At 46.6% G+C, this 20,930-nt stretch overlaps 1 protein-coding gene across 1 annotated transcript in view; it reads right to left on the reverse strand.

The window, feature by feature from the left end:
• The window catches only part of ADGRG7 (adhesion G protein-coupled receptor G7), a 56,616-nt gene that overhangs the window by 27,763 nt on the left and 7,923 nt on the right, over window positions 1–20,930 (reverse strand). The window contains exons 2-4 of the mRNA XM_030552573.1: window positions 15,362–15,475; window positions 9,112–9,231; window positions 8,064–8,173 (exon numbers count right to left, since the gene is read on the reverse strand). Of these exons, the coding sequence (XP_030408433.1) occupies window positions 8,064–8,173; window positions 9,112–9,231; window positions 15,362–15,475 (344 nt within the window). The remainder of the gene's footprint in view (window positions 1–8,063; window positions 8,174–9,111; window positions 9,232–15,361; window positions 15,476–20,930) is intronic.

Below are 20,930 nucleotides of genomic sequence, written 5' to 3' on the forward strand. Positions count from 1 at the left end.
TCAGTTCCCCCTCTCAGGTGAAGTCGGGGCAGAAACACTCACCCCATTGCTCGCCATGCCTTCGCTTCCCTGGCCTCTCTGTGTTATGTTAGGTATGTGGGAATGATGCTACAAAAAGTCTACAAACTCCTTCACTGTGTGATAATAAACAATGTAGCCTCTGTGTATTACATGTTTCTATCTATGTTTTTTTTAGTGACCTTGACTAATGCAGCCGGATCACCGGCCTCACGTCGGTTGCAGAACTTGAGAAAAAATCCTCGAAAATCAAAAGAAGAATTGATCAAAGCAGTTATGAATCACTACAACAGAGAAAGTAGGAAGACACAGGAATGGAGAGAGAAAATGTATGAGTGGAGGCAAACACAAAGCAGGAGAAAGGAATTGGCTACCAAAAAAACCTCAAAGCAGATGATAAGCCTCCTGGCTCGCCAAACTGAGTCTTTCGAGTCTCTCGTAGCCATGCAGGCAGATCTGTACCGTGGTAACCCACACCCCTCCCAAAGCTCTCTTTCTTGTTCCCCAGTATTTGCACAAAACACCTTTCTCCAGCAGCCAGTTCCTTATTACACCCAGCTGCCCCCAACACCTGTACGATCACCTACCAGCCCTGAAAACAATAATTCTTACCCTGTGCACTCCACCCCCATTACCCTGCAGCATAGTAATCCTGAAGTGCAGCAGACATTGAACAGTAATCAAAACAGGACATATTCAAACCTCTGAATGTACAGTCCACCACCCTAACCCCCCTGGCCTTTTATGTACTGTACTTTCAATAAAGGATTTTATGGCTTTTACAATACATTTTATTATTGCAGGAAGTGGTAAATATTGTACCCCAAGGTAGAACATAGCACAGCAATGGCACCACACATTACTGTTGGCTCTCAGCATCAAATTGCTCCTTAAAGCATCCCTAATCCTTGAAGCCCTTCCCTGGGCCTCCCTAGTAGCCCTGCTCTTTGGCTGTGCAAATTCATCCTCTAGGCGTCGAACCTCGGAGGTCCATTCCTCACTGAATCTTTCACCCTTCCCTTCACAAATATTATGGAGGGTACAGCACGCGGATAAAACAGCGGAGATGCTGCTTTCCCCCAAATCTAGCTTCCCATAAAGACACCTCCAGCGGGCTTTCAAACGGCCAAACGCACACTCCACAGACATTCTGCACCGGCTCAGCCTGTAGTTGAACCGTTCCTTGCTCCTGTCAAGCTTCCCTGTATACGGTTTCATGAGCCATGGCATTAAGGGGTAAGCGGGGTCTCCAAGGATCACAGTGGGCATTTTGACGTCCCCTACTGTGATCTTGCGGTCTGGGAAAAAAGTCCCGGCCCTCAGCCTCCTGAACAGGGAACTGTTACGAAAGATGCGTGCATCGTGCACCTTTCCAGGCCATCCTGAGTAAATGTCAGTGAAACGCCCACGGTGATCCACAATCGCTTGCAGAACCACGGAGAAATACCCCTTGCGATTAACGTACTCTGATACCAGGTGGGGTGGTGACAGAATAGGAATATGCGTCCCATCTATTGCCCCTCCACAGTTAGGGAAACCCATTTCTGCAAAACCATCCACAATGTCCTGCACGTTCCCCAGAGTCACAGTTCTTCTTAGCAGGGTGCGATTAATGGCTGTGCAAACTTGCATCAGCACCATTCCAACTGTGGACTTTCCCACTCCAAACTGGTTCGCCACCGATCGGTAGCTGTCTGGAGTTGCCAGCTTCCAGATTGCAATAGCCACCCGCTTCTCCACTGGCAGGGCAGCTCTCAATCTCTTGTCCCTGCGCCGCAGGGTAGGGGCGAGCTCAACACACAGTCCCATGAAAGTGGATTTTCTCATCCAAAAGTTCTGCAACCACTGCTCGTCATCCCAGGCTTGCAGGACGATGTGATCCCACCACTCAGTGCTGGTTTCCCGAGCCCAAAGGCGCCATTCCACGGTTCTGAGCACGTCAGTTACTGCCACAAGCAATTTAGTGTCTTGAGCATCAGGCGTTCCAATATCATCGCCTGACTCCTCACTGTCACTTTGCAGCTGAAGGAATACCTCCACTGCCATGCGTGATGTGCTGGCAACATTCATCAGCAAGGTCCTCAGCAGCTCAGGCTCCATTTGTAACAGAAATCTCAGGGCTTGTCTACACTTACAGTTTTGCAGCGCTGGTAGTTACAGCTGTGTTCGTACAGCTGTGTAGGGCCAGCGCTGCAGTGTGGCCACACTGACAGCTACCACCGCTGCAGTGTGGCCACATTTACAGCACTTGCAGCGCTGTTGGGAGTGGTGCATTGTGGGCAGCTATCCCACAGAGCACTTCGTCCCATTTTGACGCTGTGACTTGTGGGAAGGGGAAGGAAGTGTGCGGGTCTTTCCGCTTCCTGTTCCAACGCCCCGTGGTGCTTTGCTACACATTCCAAGCAGTTTGGCGGCATTGTGAGTCTGCAGCGCAATTTCTGAGATTTCTGTTCTGAGATTTCTACCTGCATTGATAGTCAGTTCCTTTTTCCTGCTTTCTGTTTGCCTCCACTCATTCATTTTCTCTCTCGATTCATACATTTTCTCTCTCCATTCCTGCGTCTTCCTACTTTCTCTGTTGTAGTGATTCATAACTGACTTGATCAATTCTTCTTTTGATTTCCGGGTTTTTTTCTCAGGGTATGTCTACATCTACAGTTTTGCAGCGCTGGTTGTTACAGCTGTATTAGTACAGCTGTATAGGGCCAGCGCTGCAGAGTGGCCACACTTACAGCAACCAGCGCTGCAAGTGGTATTAGATGTGGCCATGCTGCAGCGCTGTTGCACACCACGGGGAAGGAGACCTGCTTGGAGGGGGGGTCGGGGAACGCCAGAGCACACCGCGGGGCTGGATACCTGCTTGGAGGGGGGGGTCGGGGAACGCCAGAGCACACCGCGGGGCTGGATACCTGCTTGGAGGGGGGGTCGGAGAACGCCAGAGCAAACCGCGGGGAAGGAGACCTGCTTGGAGGGGAGGTCGGGGAACGCCGGAGCACACCGCAGGGAAGGAGACCTGTTTGGAGGGGGGGTCGGGGAACGCCAGAGCACACCGCGGGGCTGGATACCTGCTTGGAGGGGGGGTCGGGGAACGCCAGAGCACACCACGGGGAAGGAGAGCTGCTTGGAGGGGGGGTCGGAGAACGCCAGAGCAAACCGCGGGGAAGGAGAGCTGCTTGGAGGGGGGGTCTGGGAACGCCAGAGCACACCGCGGGGAAGGAGACCTGCTTCGAGGGGGGGTCTGGGAACGCCAGAGCACACCGCAGGGAAGGAGACCTGCTTGGAGGGGGGGTCGGGGAACGCCAGAGCACACCGCGGGGAAGGAGACCTGCTTGGAGGGGGGGTCGAGGAACGCCAGAGCAAGCCACGGGGAAGGAGACCTGCTTGGAGGGGGGGTCGGGGGATGCCAGAGCACACCGCGGGGAAGGAGACCTGCTTGGAGGGGGGGTTGGGGAATGCCAGAGCACACCGCGGGGAAGGAGACCTGCTTGGAGGGCAGTGGAATTTGCTTAATTACCAGAGAGGCTTCCTCAGGTATGCTGGGATACCTGCTTATTCCACGGAGGTCAACAAAAACGCTGGTGAGTGTCTACACCTGATGACCAGCGCTGGTGATCCAGCGCTGGATCCTCTACACCCGAGGCATGACCGGGTGTACGGCCAGCGCTGCAAACAGGGAGTTGCAGCGCTGGTAATGCTCTGCAGGTGTGTACACATCCTAAGTTGCAGCGCTGTTACCCCCTTACCAGCGCTGCAACTTTGTAGTGTAGACAAGGCCTCAAGTTCTGCAAACGACGTGAGACCGGTGATCCGGCTGCATTACTCAAGGTCAGTGAAAAAAACATAGATAGAAACATGTAATACACAGAGGCTACATTGTTTAGTATCACACAGTGAAGGAGTTTTTAGACTTTTTGTAGCATCCTTCCCACATACCTCACATAACACAGATAGGCCAGGGAAGCGAAGGCATGGCGAGCAATGGGGTGAGTGTTTCTGCCCCGACTGCACCTGGGAGGGGGAATTGTCCGATGGGTCACTGGGGTTTATCAGCACTGGGTACAGGAGGTAGCTGGTGTCCTGCACAGGGGACAGTAATGAACAGGAAGGTGGCGAGCTGCTGGCAGGGGGGGCGGTCCGCTTAACTGCCGGCCTGCTGGTGAGGGGGGGGGAAACGCACAGCTGTGCTGGCTGCCTGCTGGGAAGGGGTTGGGAAGACCGGAGGGCTCCGCGGGTCTGGCTGCCTGCTGGGGGGGGGAGGACCAGAGGGCTCCGCGGGGCTGGCTGCCTCCTGGGAGGGAGGGGGAGGACCGGAGCGCACCGCGTAACTGCCGGCCTGCTGGTGAGGGGGGGGGGACGCACAGCTGTGCTGGCTGCCTGCTGGGAAGGGTGGGGAAAAACCGGATGGCTCCGCGGGGCTGGCTGCCTGCTGGGAAGGGTGGGGAAAAACCGGATGGCTCCGCGGGGCTGGCTGCCTGCTGGGAAGGGGGGGGGGGAACAGAGGGCTCCGCGGGGCTGGCTGTCTGCTGGGAAGGGGGTGGGGAAAAACCGGAGGGCTCCGCAGGGCTGGCTGCCTGCTGGGGGGAGGGGGAGACCGGAGCGCACCGCGGGGCTGGGGGGGGAACGCGAACCTGGCGCCCTGCACTCAAGTATCCCTAAATTCTCAACAGGGTTTCCTACTGCCAGATATATCACTGCTGCGTGTTACCTGGGAAGAGAGGGAGGGTCTTCTACAGCAATGTGGATTCCGTCCTGGCCCCTATGCAGCTTGCCTGTGTGCAGCCATGGTCCCCCCACCCCTCGCTGCACAGTGGATCGGACGAGTTAGCCTGACCGGGACAAGGAACACGGTGGCTCTCCCGATAAACTTGAGAAAGCACATTGCCCACGCTCTGGCTACAACTTTTCAAGAGATTACCGAGGCAGATTACAGAGACGTGATAGAGCAAATCAATGGGCTATTCCACGTTTAGGCATGCATGCAGGCAGCCATAACCCAAACCCTCCTCTCCCAAAACATAAAAATCTGCTTACCCTGAGCACGCTCCTCAGTTTCTTCCTCACCAGCAACTTCCAGCTGCTGCGACTGGCTAGCCTCCTCCTGGCTTGAGAAGAGCTCCTGGCTGCATGCCTCCTGGGACTCCGGGGTGTCTCCCTCCACCACAGTAGCTTCACTGTCGGCTTCCTCTACACCCTCCCCCACTTCTCCCTGCTCTGAACTCTCCATCGTGGTCCTCGGATTGGCAGTGGGGTCACACCCAAGTATGGCATCCAGCTCCTTGTAAAAACGGCAGGTTGTGGGGGCAGCTCCTGAGCGGCGATTTCCCTCACGGGCTTTGCAGTAAGCACTGCACAGCTCTTTTATTTTGACCCTGCAATGCAACGCGTCCCGTTCATGGCCCCTTCTCAGCAAGGACTGAGATATCTGCCCATAGGTATCATAATTTCTCCTTCTGGAGCGCAGCTGTGCTTGTACAGCTTCCTCACCCCAAACACTGATGAGGTCCTGCAGCTCGGAATTGTTCCATGCTGGGGCTCGTTTGGAGCGTGGAGGCATGGTCGCTGATTGATTGAATGATTGATTGCACTCCACACCTGGCTGAGCAAACAGGAAGGGGATTTTTAAAATTCCCAGGGCATTTAAAGGAGGGGTCAGCTGAGCCCAAGGCAGTGGAGTGTGCATGATTACCAGAGAGGCTTCTAAGGTATGCTGGGATACCTCCTTATACCCCGCAGGTCAATAAAAGCGCTGGTGGGCGTCCACACTTGCTGACCAGCGCTGGATGACCAGCGCTGCAATCGCTACACCCGAGGCTCGACCGGGTGTACGACCAGCGCTGCAACCAGGGAGTTGCAGCGCTGGTCGTGCTTTGCAAGTGTGGCCGCATCCTAAGTTGCAGCGCTGTAACCCCCTCACCAGCGCTGCAACTCTCTAGTGTAGCCAAGCCCTCAGAAATCGCGCTGCAGACTCACAATGCCGCCAAACTGCTCGGAATGTGTAGCAAAGCACCACAGGGCGTTGGAACAGGAAGCGGAAAGACCCGCACACTTCCTTCCCCTTCCCACAAGCCACAGCGCCAAAATGGGACGAGGTGCTCTGTGGGATAGCTGCCCACAATGCACCACTCCCAACAACGCTGCAAGTGCTGCAAATGTGGCCACACTGCAGCGCTGGCCCTACACAGCTGTATGAACAAAGCTGTAACTACCAGCGCTGCAGAACTGTAAGTGTAGCCATGGCCTGAGATATAGAGGTGGGTTTGCAGCCTGCAGAGCAGTGAAGTTGTGCACTAGTAACTACAGGAGATGCATTATGTGCATATTACATACAAACACTATCTTAAAAGAACATTATTAAGGTTGCAAAATTAAGCACTCAGATAGAAAATGTTAGAATTAACATTGCCCATGCAACCTTAATTTGCACCCCCGTTCCCACCCCTGTGTACATATGCATTGTGTTATAGTCTTTAATTACATGATCACTTACTATTTTTGCCACAGGACCCCTGCCTCATTCAGGGGCTGGACCTTCTCTGGGGGTGAGTCAGGTTTATGTAGTAAATGAGACTGTTGTCTGCAGGACCCCTGCTTCATTTGTTGCAAAAGTTGGAAACGGTGTAGTGAAGGAGGCAGGAGACTGATGGAAGGGAGGATGATCTCAAAGTTATGACAGCTTAATGCTGACCTGGATAATTGGATTCATGTGCCCATATGCCTTATTTACTACGCACTATTTAAACCCTGGCCTGGATATAGTGTTTATTTCTCATGGTACCTATCGCTGTTATATCTGAGTGCTTCAAAATCCTTAGTTTATTTTCAAATTATCCCCATGTTACAGATGGGGTACTGAAACACAAAGATTAAGGTCAGAAATATCCACCAATGTGGGGCTCCCAACTTGAACCTCCTATGACCTGATTTTTTTCAGAGTCCTGAGCATTGAGAGCACAGAAGCAGCGGTCTGGGTTAGGGGCCTGATCATTGCAGATATAGCTTTCCCAAATTCTCCATCATCATTTGTAATTGAAAAATGCTGAGTTTTCTTTAAAATTCACTAGGTTGGCAGTCTAACTTAAAAAGTTAAAAAAGTATTGTGGACAACAATTTAAACTGAAAACACAAATACAGAGCCTATGTTATTGCTATTAGTAGTAGTATTAGTAAATATTTATATTATGGTAGCTCCCCGAGACCCCAGTCTGGCACCGTACAGAAAAAGAGAGACAAACCCTGCCCTGACAGGCTCACGATCTAAAGATGCAAACAGAACAAAGACAGAGTTGGCGACAGTACATGGGAGCAAATAAATATGATGAAGAATTGGCACATCTTTTGCTATTACATGGACTGTAGCTTTTTTGTTTGGTTTTATTTTAAACTAGGGTTTAAAGTAGCTACAGCTACACTCTAAGAAGGCATAAAAGTTTGCAGTCCCATGAGTTTTAAAATAATTAGCAAAAAAAAAACCTATACTTTGGAACACCCACATAAGAGAGAATCTAGGGGACAATGTGTAAACTTGCTTCTCCTCTCTTTTCTCCCAATTTATTTTAGGGTGGAGTTTTCAAGGGTTCAGCACTGAACTCTGCTCCCACTTAAATCAAATGGGAAGTCACAGGCCAAAAGTGAGTGCTTTTGCAAATCCCACCTTTATTTCTTTTCTGTATGTGCAGCTGTATTGTAATATGGAATCATAGCTGATGGCCTGGAACAGGTTGAAAGCTTCATTATATTTTATATCAGTTTTACTGGTGAAGACAAATCTGTTCTTTATCCTATTTTCTCATGAACCTATCTTTATAAATCTGTGACATACCATTGTACAGCAATAAAAAGTTTAGTTCTTAAACAGTGGGAAAATGCTCACTTGGCTAAGGAAGAGGAAAGCAGCCAGAATGTACTGGGGATTTTAGCCCGTTTCTGTTTCAACCAACTCCGCATTTGGAATCCGTATCCCAAACTCAGATCATGAAGGTCATTATAGCCCCCCTTTACTGTAATTGTAACAACCCTTTAAATGACATATTAAAGGACAGGTTTACCTCATCCATTAGGGTTTTCAGGTTTATACTGCAGTTCACAAACGTCACATCATCTAGAGTAGGTATTCTTCCTATTTTGAAGCACTGCCGGCTTGCTTTTGGAGTACCAGCTTTAATTAAAACAAAACAAAACAAACAAAAAAAGTCCTTTCACAGTCATATGATGTCAGCATGCTTTGCAGGTCCCCGTTAACCCTTATGATTTTTTAAATTATTTTCTTCTCAGGGCCTGATCCAGTAACTCTCACTCATATATGTAACCGTTATTCAAACAAGTAATGCTATTGAGGTCATTGGGTTTATTCATGTAAATAAGGGAAGGATTAGTTATATAAGTAAGGATTGTAGAATCCTGCCCCTTAAGCAGGTAATTCCCCACCCTCCCGCCCACAATAGGTTTGAAAATTTGTCACAGGTTACCAGCAGGAATATAGTGGAGGCAGTAACAATATAAATATTACGGAACAAAGAGATGTCCTACAGATCATCAGAAGTATATAGTGTAAACTCACTGTGTTATATAATATTCAACTGACCCATTTCCTACTCCTGTTTTTTACTTACAAAATACCCACAATTCAATCAGAATAAATGGATGATATTTTAATAACTTTTCCTGAAACATTTCTCTGTCATATGGTGCAATTAAATTAATTCTCTGCACAGTAGTAGCTGACTTAATTACCACCTCAGTGGCTTATGTGATATGAGTTAGTGATCTCAGTCCAGTTCCAAGTGTCCAGGTATCCCACTCACAAAACTCACCATTCAGGACTAGCATTTTTGCTGGCCATCTTGGAGACCAAGGACATGAAGAAAAAATTGTATTTATTTACATTGACATATGGAGACTAAATTACCTCTTCACCTTCATAGGGATCAGCATCAAAACATAGTAGCAGCGCAGTGTGGGGAGGGCTGTATCTGTTCAGGGGTTAAATAGAGGACTTCCATCTCCTGGTCTGATAAGCTGACATCTTTCACCAGCCTTAAATTCATTTGGGGGGGGGGTCGAGGGGGAAGGAGGGGAGAGGAAAGAAACACCTACCGTTTACAGTGAAGTTTTCACATTTTTCTGCAGAATAGCCAAATCTGTCTACTACAATTCTTGTAAAAGTAACCTTTTCTGAAGAGTTGACTACGTAAGTACTATTTTCACAGAAATTAGCTATGTAGGGAACAAAACACATTCAGGTTAAATACTATCATTATGTAGAGCAATTTTGAAGAACACAAAATATAAAGCTAGAAAGGAGGTGATTATAACTTTAGACTTGTGACTTAAAGCAGTGGTTTTCAACCTGTGGTCTTCCATGGACTCCTGGGTTGTCTGCAAACTGTAAGATTTTCAAAGGGGTCTGCACCTCCATTCAAAATTTGTAGAGGTCCACAAATGACAAAAGGTTGAAAACTACTGCCTTAAAGGGACAATTACAGAGACAAAGTGGGTGAGGTGGTGTCTTTTTGTGACACTGAGCCAGAAAGGGTTAAGCAACTAGCAGGCTAAATGACCCAAATTCAACCTTTAAAGACATATTAGAAAAGTATATAAAGTAGTAATTAGGGTCATTCTTTATAAATAGCTAACAAAGCCATGTTAGATAAACTAGAGCTTTGAAATGCAAACCCGTATTGTAGAGAATAAGAGGTAAATATTAACTGTATGGGTTTACCTATCTCTTGTTAGATGTTAACCATATAACCAGATTAGCTTGTGGATGCTAACTCCCTTTTGTGTTGTAAGTATATTATATTATGCTTATGGATGGTTCAGTTAACCTTAAGATCAAAGATGTAAGATATTGCAGGAAATATTACTTACATTGTCTTCAGTTTAAATTGTCTGTGTCATAATGGAATGCCTTGATAGTTTGAATGGATAATTGCCTTATGTTAATTAATACTACTAGTTTACCTGTGTATACATAGGAAATAGGGATTTTTACTTCAAAGCAATTCATGTGCATTACCAATTTTTCATTCAAGCAATGCCTGTTGTGTTATTATACGGTCAAAAGGCTATCGCAGCCTGCCAGAGATCTATAAAAGAACTCTAGGGCCTCAATCCTGTACTTGAGATCTTAAACTTGGTCAGGTGAAACCTGAGTTGGAAGACTGAAGTCTCCAGCTCCAGTCTGGATTACCCTGCTAATTCTCATGGAAGAATTTGAACAAACTCTATATATGGACTGCCTTTTTGGACTATAACCTGAAAAAATGATTCTGGAAAGAACTTTTTGCAACTCAGCAACTCACCATCTCTACTAGAGGATTAGGCCAAAAGAAACCTGATGAGATTCAACAAGGACAAGTGCAGAGTCCTGCACTTAGGACGGAAGAATCCCATGCACTGCTACAAACTAGGGACCGAGTGGCTAGGCAGCAGTTCTGCAGAAAAAGACCTAGGGGTTACAGTGGACAAGAAGCTGGATATGAGTCAACGCTGTGCCCTTGTTGCCAAGAAGGCTAACAGCATTTTGGGTTGTATAAGTAGGGGCATTGCCAGCAGATCGAGGGACGTGATCATTCCCCTCTATTCGACATTGGTGAGGCCTCATCTGGAGTACTGTGTCCAGTTTTGGGCCCCACACTACAAGAAGGATGTGGAAAAATTGGAAAGAGTCTAATGGAGAGCAACAAAAATGATTAGGGGGCTGGAGCACATGACTTATGAGGAGAGGCTGAAGGAACTGGGATTGTTTAGTCTGCAGAACAGAAGACTGAGGGGGAATTTGATAGCTGCTTTCAACTACCTGAAAGGAGGTTCCAAAGAGGATGGATCTAGACTGTTCTCAGTGGTACCAGATGACAGAACAAGGAGTAATGGTCTCAAGTTGCAGTGGGGGAGGTTTAGGTTGGATATTAGGAAAAACTTTTTCACTAGAGGGTGGTGAAGCACTGGAATGGGTTACCTAGGGAGGTGGTGGAATCTCCTTCCTTAGAGGTTTTTAAGGTCAGGCTTGACAGAGCCCTGGCTGGGATGATTTAGTTGGGGATTGGTCCTGCTTTGAGCAGGGGGTTGGACTAGATGACCTCCTGAGGTCCCTTCCAACCCTGATATTCTATGATTCTACTATGAAACTGACATAAGAACTTTATTCGTATCTGTACGTAAAATGCTCTTTTAACCACAATACCTGTACTCTTTCTTCTTTTTTTTATAAATCTTAGTGTACTTAATAAGAATTGGCTGTAAGCATGTATTTGGGTAAGATCTGAAATATTAATTGACCAGTTGGGTAAAGTGTCCGATCCTTTGGGATTGGTAGAACTTTATGTATGATGAACAAGATTTTCAATAATCCTCATCATAGTTGATTTGCCAGTCTGGGTGGGAACCCAAGGCTCGGTTGCTTTAAGGGAGCTGTGTTTGGCTTCTGGGTAACCAGTAAGGTATTGGGTAACCAGTAAGCTCTTTTGTTGCTGGCTTAGTGGATCTAATTACTAGAATAACCATCAGTTTTGGGGATCAGATGCCCCACTCTTTGCAGTTTGCCCTGATTGAGCAACCTCAGTCTGGCCTCTCCAAGTGACAATGGTCACACTTGTATTGGACCAACTTCTGTTGGTGAGAGAGACAAGCTTTAGAGCCACACACAGCTCTTCTTCTGGTCTCATTGCATACAACAATTAAAGGGACATTGTGAAGTTACAAATTATGGGCCAGATCCTCAGCTGTTGTACCGTCACAGAAGACAACGTAAGGGATTAGACCCTTACTTTTCACTATCTGTGCTGCCCGTATTTGGGGGCTAGGGAGGGGTTGGACAATGAAAATAGACTAGCTAGTTTCACTAGCCAGGTTCTAGTGCCCTGACAAAATGTGGGAATATCTACATAAAATACTTAAGGACCATGTTTATTTGCTAACTATTTGAATAGAATTACAAAGGGAACTGGTATCGACCAATATATTTAGGTTGCCTAACCATGTCATTCTAAAAGTTTCCTGCAACCTTTTCTTTGAGAAACCTTCACACTTCCATCACTTGCAGCAGATTTTTGATAGTCAGCCAGGGAATTCCCTTAGGGTAGCAATGTGCCTACTCTTTGTCTCATGAAATTCTGTTCAGCTTTTGCTCAGCTGTTACAAATCACCATTTCCCTCCACTCTCATTAAGAAACCTGGGCTCTCCCCCAAACACTCACCAGACCCATCAGTAGTCTCTCCCTTTATGGTAATCAGGGGCAGCTCCAGGCACCAGCGCAGCAAGTGCATGCCTAGGGCAGCAATCTGCGGGGGGTGGCATGCCAGTTGTTGTGAGGGCAGCAGGCAGGCGGCTTTCAGCAGTGTGCCTGTGGGAGGTCTGCCAGTCCCGCGGCTTTGGCGGCAGTTCAGCGGTGGGGACGCCGATGGTTCAGCAGTGGCGGACCTCCTGCAGGCATGCCGCCAAAAGCCGCCTGCTTGCCATGCTTGGGGCGGCAAAAAACATAGAAGCCCTCCTGACGGTAATGGCCTTCTCCTGCTACCCGCTAACATAGCTAGTCCCACAGCTTTATTAAGTGGTAGCACTCAGTGTTGCAGTGCTGAAGTTTCAGGTAAGGGTGCATGCTGAGGACAGGGGGATTGTTTTAGCTGCACATTGTGATGCTGTAGGAAATAATGTGAGTGACCTTATGATATTATTGATATCAATAATATAAAATTGCAATGAATCTTATCAGATATGCCGTGTAAGGTATCAGTGAAAATGTTGTGATTTGCCAAGTATGATAATCTTGTCTACATGTTTGTATCATCTTTGTATTGTGAATTACAAATATGTGTGATATATCTGTATTTCAAACTTGTGCTCTGTTTCTGGGAGACACCCCCAGACAGATTGGTATCAACACTATCCAGTATGCTTGATGGCCTATCAAAGGCAATCAGCTATACAATGAACCATTGAGAGAAGGCAGGGGTTACACCTATGAGTCAGCAGGACATGTAGAGTAGGGTAGGGTAGGGTAGGATCATGTCTGTGGATAGGGGGCTGCAAGTGCCCATGTGTTGTGAGTTTTGTTTGGGACAAAAAAAGTACAAGCCACATGGCAAAGGATATAAAAGGCAGCTGCATCTTTTCCATTTTGTCTTCAGTCCTGCTTCTCACCTCTGGAGTAATGTCTCTACAAACTGAAGCCCTGAATAAAGGACTGAATGACCCATCCAAGCTTTGGATGTGTTCCAGAGGGACTCTACAGCCCAGCAAACTCACCAGTACTGCTAAGAACCTGATCTATGGACTCTGAAGTCTTATTTATGTATCTGACTGCTTTTACCATTTAACACCTCTCTTCTTGTTCATTTTTCTCTTCTTGTTCTTTTCTTTTTTCTTGTCTAATAAATCTTTAGTTTTAGATTCTAAAGGATTGGCTGGCAGCATGGTATTTTGAGTAAGATCCAAATTAATGTTGACCTGGAGTAATGTGGCTGGCTTTTGGGGGTTTGGAAGAAAATTTTGTATAGTGAGCAGAGTTTATTTTAATAACTCCTTACTGTACTGGACCTATATGTGCTGATTGGGAGCCAGAGAACTGGAGTGCAATAAAGGGCCCAGTGTGATTTCTTTTATTTTTCTTGCTTCCTGATAACCAGTGGGGAGTGGAGGGATCAGGAGCACAGTTTGTGACTGGTTGTGAGCCTAACTTCAGTGTTAACCACCAGTTCTGAGAAAGAATCTGCTCTCCTTTTGGCAGCCTGCCCTGACCTTGGCATTTTCAGGTGGGCTACTCTAGGCACCTATGGGTCACACATGATGTAATTTGTTTTTACCTTTTTACTCTTTAAAAAAATGCAACCTAGGATTTTACATTTAAAAAAATCCCGATGTGAGAAGAATGATATTTGGATCGCAAAGACAAGAACTTGAAAGTCAGCAAATATTAGATTTATTTATTGGCCATGCAAGCTTAATTCTGTGACTTTGTGCATATGCATTTCAGATTAGTGAGAAATTATCTTATTTTAGGTTTTGTAACAAATTGTTTTTACAAAACTTAAATTTTGGTCCAAATGAGAGCTGTTTGTGTCCTTTTAACAAGCATAATGTTTGCAAATCCAGTTTTGTTTTGTGGTCTTCTTTTGTTTAACAAAAGAGATAATAAGTAACATTCAAATAACCAAGTTCATGGGTAGCTTCAGAAGTGGCTTGATATAAGTGAGAGGCCACCAGCAAATGATTGAAGCAGGAACTGAAATACAATCTGGTCCATCATTTTATTTTATTTTTATTTGTATGTTTATGGTTAAGGGATTGGACTGAGACTCAGAAGACCTGAGTTCAACTCCCAGTTGTGCCACAGACTTCCTGCATGACCTTGGGCAAGATACTTAATCTCTATGTGCCTCAGTTTCATCTGTAATGTGGAAATAATAGTTCCCTGCTTTACAGATGTTTTGTTTCATTGATGTTTGGGAGGTGCACAGATGACAAGGGAAGAGAGATTGTATAACACTGTGCAAGGTGCTGCTGAAGAAGCCCTTAATCAGCTCCAGCTACTCCAGCCCCAATCAGGGAGAATGGATTGGGTGTTGCACCAGACTGAAGTGTCCCTGATTCACGGAGGAGAGGGGCCAAGGGGCTGAATCCAGAGGGGTGCAGTGTGTACCCTGTTACAAATACCTAAGACAGATCATGCTGCAGGATGTCCAGAGCTGTGTGCATTCTTCAGACTCTTGTTTACTAGACTCTGTGGTGGTGTATGTTTCAGGCACACTCTGACTCAACACGGGGAAGGGAACAAGACCCCTTATTTACTCTCTCCTTCTACAAATGTTTGAGTAGCAACAAAATAGGGGCTGGTGAATCTGATGATATTTAAACGTGAGTTATAGCCCAAAAGTTCCTAAAACTTTAACCTAAACATTCCTTGCATGCTGGAAAGCTGATATTGAGCCATCAGTCCATTCCCTGGCTGAAGGTGACATGGGGGCGAGAGATTCAAGGGTAGAAACTGGCCTTCACCCTACAAGCCAGGGATAGGCTCCCATCTTGGCCAATTACTTTTGCCGTGGAACTGGCTCTCTCCTGCACGAAGCGGTATCAGCACCTCCAGTCTGATTCAGAGTTTTAGGCCATTGTGATGGTCAGTGGTTCAAACAGAAGCCTAAGTTGTCTAGAAACAGGCCATAGTCGGATGAAACTAAATGCATCCCTCTGATACTCGTCTTTTAAAAACACAACAGAAATGGCTGAAATAAACAGTCCCAGCTAGTACATGAATAATATTATTGCACAAGAATCCAATCCTGTAACAAGCAGAGTACCCCCCAGCTTCTCTGACTGATTCATAAAAATAACATTATTCACACTCACCTATCTCACAACGTCGTCCTATCCATTCTTCTGTGCAAAAGCAGACTCCATTTCTATACTGTCCCTTGTTTTTACAGAGCAGAGGCGATGGGGATGGGGATGGGGATAAGGTTTCTGTTTAAAAAAGAAAAAAATTGACAAATGAAAGAGCCATCACAATGCTTTCATTATATTCTATTAGTCACATTCCAACAGATACGACACAGATGTTCCGTTTCCATCCCCAACCTGCCAAAATATTGCCAGCAGCAGCAAGAGTATAGTGCAGAAGCGTCCCATCTCTGCTTTGGGGCTCCCTTAAAAACTTAGGCAAAGGTTGTTCTGTAGAGCCTCCACAACAGGAGGAGCTGAGTCTACGGCTTAGGTGTTTAGGATACACCTACACTGCAGCTGGTAGGTGTGATTCCCAACATGGCTAGACAGATGTGCGCTAGCTCCACCTGAGCTGGCATGCTAAAAATAGCAGTGTGGCTATTGAAATAACATTGGCGGAGGCTCGAGCTAGCCACCCACACTCAGACCCAGGGCGTCAGGTGGGCTTGGACTCAGTTGTGTAGCTTGAGCCACCACCTATGCTGCAAACTCCACACTTATTTTTAGCACGCTAGCTTGAGCTAAGCTAGTGCAAGTCTCTCTACCTGGGCTAGAAATCACCCCTCCCAGCTGCAGTATATGCCTACCCGCTTAGGCCCCAGTTCTTCAAGGAGCTCCACGTGGGTGAACTCCTGCACCTATGTAGAACCTGGATGATTTCAATGAGATTCCACATGGAGCTCCGTGCAAGATGAGAGTCATTGATTCTATGGTGGCAAAGGGCCCCAGAAATACTACAGACAGAAGGACAATCGCACAGACCAGAATCACTAAGAAGAGTTCTAGGTTGAGCCAGGGGCTCTGTGTGTAATTTATAAAATGCACGAATGCCTGCAAACCCAGCATCACTGAGGCTGCAGACAACCCAAATAGAACTACACATTGTGCATGTGCCTGTTTTAGGAGACACCTGTCCCAGTTCCAGCACTTGTCCTTCTTCCCTGCATTTAAATTGGATATATTAACAAAAACAGGTTATTTTATTAGAAGAAAGTGGCCATATGTTGTATCGCCACTATGTTGTTGTGTCTATACTACTGTACCCTTCCAGTATTATCACTATTACACGTACAACAACCTAATGTGAAACTTCTGGGATCTGCAATGAGGACCAAAGACTCACATAAACTGCACTCTGGAAAAGCATGTACATCTAAGAATATGAAAAAACTCTTCCACATATTGGTTACTATGTCATTATACAATGTAAGCTCAAAATAAAAATTAATTCCATTTAATAAAGCAAAATGGAGTTTAGTGGAAATAAGCACTTCCCCAAAGCCACTTGCAAAACTATTGTAGGAATAGCAAATGTCCCAGAATATTGATAAGTAATAATATCTAGCTCTTGGCTCCAGGGACTCAGGAGTTCTATTCCTGGGTTTGCCACTGGCCTGCTGAGCGATGCTGGACAATTCATTTACCGCCCCGTGCCTCAGTTTCTCCATACTGATCTTCTTTGTAAAGCACTTTAAGATCTATAGATTAAAAAATGTTATGTAAGAATTAGATATTATTATGGCATTTAAACAATATAGGGTCAAACTCTGCTTTAAATCTGGAATAATTCCAATTAAGGCAATGGAAATACTCCTGATTTACACCAGTGTAACTGAAAGCAGAATTTGGCTGAAAGATTTTAATAAGTCAGTTTGTATAAAATATTTGATCAGTTCCAGTCTCTTCTAATGGTTAAACCCACTGAGCCAAAATCTGCTCTCCATTGCACCACTCTAAAGACCCAATCCCTCTCTGATTCAAATCAATTGAAAGACTTTAGACTGGATCCCAGATCTCAAGTTAACTCCCCTAACTTCAGTGGCATCACTCTAGATTTACAGTGGTATAACTGACAGCAGAACTAAATGCACTGTTTTCTTTTAACCTGCAACTAGAAGAGCAATCCGAAGGAGCAGCTCAGGGAGCTCTACCACCAAGGTCATATAAGAGGAATTAGCATGGCTGCACCTGTTTTTTAACTTGTATCTTCCAGGACAATGTAATCAGGTCCATTGGAGTATACGAAAGGGAAGTACAGGGCATAGATAGGGAATCAGCTGTTTGTTTTTTTATCACAGACACCTGGTAGTACTTACTATAATGGAGGCTGTAAAACTTCCCATGAATACCCTTTATTTTCACATTCAGTTTTGGAGCTGTAAATTCCCACACCTAGTCTCTGGCTGGAGAGAGATTTTTTTTATTCAGGCATTTGAGTACAAATCCCTGCAGTTATCTTTGAGTCATGAGAGACTGGGAAAAGAAAAATCCATTTTTTTTCAGTGAAAACAATTCTAGACACATATTTTGAACAGAGCCGCAAGAAAAATGGAGAGCACAACAGCTGGCACGAACAGAGCCCTCACTGAGGAATAGGCTGTGCTCAATAATAAACATGATAAAGCAATTGAAAAATCACTTTGATGCATGCGCATGTAACAAACACACAGTGGCCACATGTGTAAAGCTACCTTGAGCATCAGATGGAATCAAACTGAGGACCCACTGCACCACCACCGCCTACCATTAAGCTAGAGGAGTAATTCCTTCAGGTCTGAGTATGTAGCAAGCTGTTGCAGTCTTAGGATATGTCAACATTTCAGCTGGGAGGTGTGCTTCCCAACTTGTGAAGATGTACCTGCACTAGCTCTGCTGAAGGTAGTGCCTCAGAATAGCAGCGTGCCCAGGGCAGCTCAGGTGGCTGCTCAGGCTAGCCACCCCACGTATTATTCCACCCAACCTCCTGGGTTCCTGCATGGGTAGCTGCCGCCTACACTGCTGCGAAGACACTGCATTCTTGGGTGCTAACTCAAGCCAAGCTAGCACGGGTATGTTGACACATGGTGCGAATCACACTTCCCAATTCAAATGTAGACATACCCTTGATACATCTACATTGCAATAAAAGAACTGCAGCATGGCCATGGCTGGCCTGGGTCATCTGACTCCAGCTTGTGGAGCCTGGACTGCAGGGCTAAACATTGCAGTGTAGGCATTCAGGCTTGGGCTAGAGCAGAGATGGGAAAACTATGGCCCATGGGCCACATCCGGCCCTCGGGACCTTCCTGCCCTGCCCCCGAGCTCCTGGCCTGGGAGGCTAGCCCCCGGCCCCTCCCCTGTTGTCCCCCCTTCCCTGCAGCCTCAGCTCACTCACTTCACCGCCGGCACAATGCTCTGGGCGGCGGGGCTGTGAGTTCCTGAGGCAACACAGCTGCAGAGCCTGGCCTGACCCCGTGCTCTGTGCTGTGCGGCAGCAGAGTGGCCCAGCTCCAGCCAGGCAGCGCAGCTGTAGCGCCGCCAGCCACCGGTGCTCCAGGCAGTGCAGTAAGGGGGCAGGGAGCAGGGGGGGTTGGATAGAGGGCAGGGCAGTTTGGGGTGGTTGTCAGGGGGTGTGGGTATGCATAGGGGGCAGGGCAGTCGGGGGAGGAACAGGGGGTTGAATGGGGGCAGGGGTCCCGGGGAGGCAGTCAGGAAGGAGGGAGGGGTTGGATGGGGCGGCTGGGGACAGTCAGGGGCAGGAGCTTTAGAGGCAGTCAGGGGACAGGGAGAAGGGGTTGTTGGATGGGGCAGGTGTCCCAGGGGGGCCGTCTGGAATGAGAGGAGGGGTTGGATGTGGCGGCGGGGATCCAGGGGCAGTCAGGAGACAGGAAGTGGGAGTGTGTGGATGGAGCAGGGATCCCAGAGGGACCGTCAGGGAACAGGTGGGATTGGATAGGGCAGGAGTCCGGGGGGAGCAGGTGAGGGCCAAGCCACGACCCCCTCCCCTAACCGGGCCCTCCATACAATTTACGAAACCCGATGCAGCCCTCAGGCCAAAAAGTTTGCCCACCCCTGAGCTAGAGCCTGGGCTCTGAACTCCACAAGTGGGAGTGACTCTCAGAACCCAGGCTCCAGCCCAAAGCAGAACAGTTATGCTGCTATTTTTAGCCCCCCCAACCCAAGCCCCACAAGCCTGAGTCAATTGACCTGGGCTCTGAGGCTTGGTGGAACTTTTTTTTAATTACATTGTAGACATAAGAGGCTAGCCATTGGTGAGATACATGGACACATACACATACTACATCAGTATATTATACTCAGTAGGCTATTGAATACACCACTTCAGAACACATTCTGTGAATTGCCAAGTGTATCACTTCTGATCATGCTGGCATTTTTACAAAACCTAATAAAACCATGTCCCATTTATAACATGAACGTATATTCTTTGAGTGCCTGGCCAGTCAGGCAAAGAGCCTACTGCCACTCTCATGATCTTGCTGAGACAGTGTTTCCGAAGGAGAATGCAAATTATTCATTAAAATCCTACCAGAAAAAAAAGAGAGAGAGAGACAACATTAGGAATGGAAGAAAAACCACAAATCACTGAAATTTCAGGACGTTCCACAGTATTTATTCCATTCTGTGAAGCTCTGAAAACTTTAAGATTTCTTTAAAAATAAATGTCTGCCCTTTTTTTCTTTATAAAGACAAAGCTGTCACACTGTCAACTAATAGAAAACTATTCAAGGCTATACAATAACTGCAACAAAATATAACCTATAACCCATTTGCCTAAATGGGCCCTCAAGGTCATAGCCTAATTACAAGTAACATAACATTTCATTTATAAGAGGGGGGTCGCACTCTGAGGCTTGCTATGTGAAAGGGGTCACCCAGTACAAAAGTTTGAGAATCACTGCTCTAGCAGACAAAGAACCCAGACAGCCTCTTCTCAGAAGTGCAGCCTCAGGCTATATTGAAGTTGTGAAGAGATTCCCCTCAGTGTTGGTGAGGGATCCTTGTTCATCCCAGCCCCACTCAGCCATTCCTGGTTTATCCTAACCTATAGAACCCCAACCCTCTTAAGGGCAGGAACGGGGTAGATCCGCACACAGATCTAGGGTGCATAGTGCAGGCCTAGCTGAGGCTGTGTTAGTCATAAATTGTAAAGAGGAATGAAAAAAGATAAGGCTGACATTCCAGCCTGAAATCACACCATTTTAAAACAAAACAAGAAAATCACAAGGCCATGATGACAAAAGGTCAGCTTTTGCACAAACATAGCTCCCACGCCGAGTCAGCCAGGCAGCCAAGAGCAGAAGCTGGCACGGAGTGTCTGCCTTACTTCAGAATTTTCAAACATATTTAATTCTGCATCAAAATTTGAATCCCACAAATTCTGCCAAATCCAAGATGGGGACTACAGCTGTATTTGTTGCTGTCTAGTTTCAACCCTGCTTCGCTGCTCTGTTCATGTGATTAGAGTTTTCTGTCTCCACATTCACCATTTTGCATGGATTTCTCTTTTCAAACTCTTTTATTTGAGGGAAGGGAACCAGTACCCTCTTCAGACAAAAAATATTCCAGTATTGCCAAGCCCAAGTGTTCAAAAATCATAAAACGGGTCCCCAAAATCATGACATTGGCTTAAAAATCATGAAATTTTAATAATTTGGGGTTCTTTTGATTTGCCTTTTGAGCCTTTAGGGTTCAC

The sequence above is a fragment of the Gopherus evgoodei genome, chromosome 1 (assembly GCF_007399415.2).
Source record: "Gopherus evgoodei ecotype Sinaloan lineage chromosome 1, rGopEvg1_v1.p, whole genome shotgun sequence".
In the NCBI taxonomy this organism is placed as follows: Eukaryota; Metazoa; Chordata; order Testudines; family Testudinidae; genus Gopherus; species Gopherus evgoodei.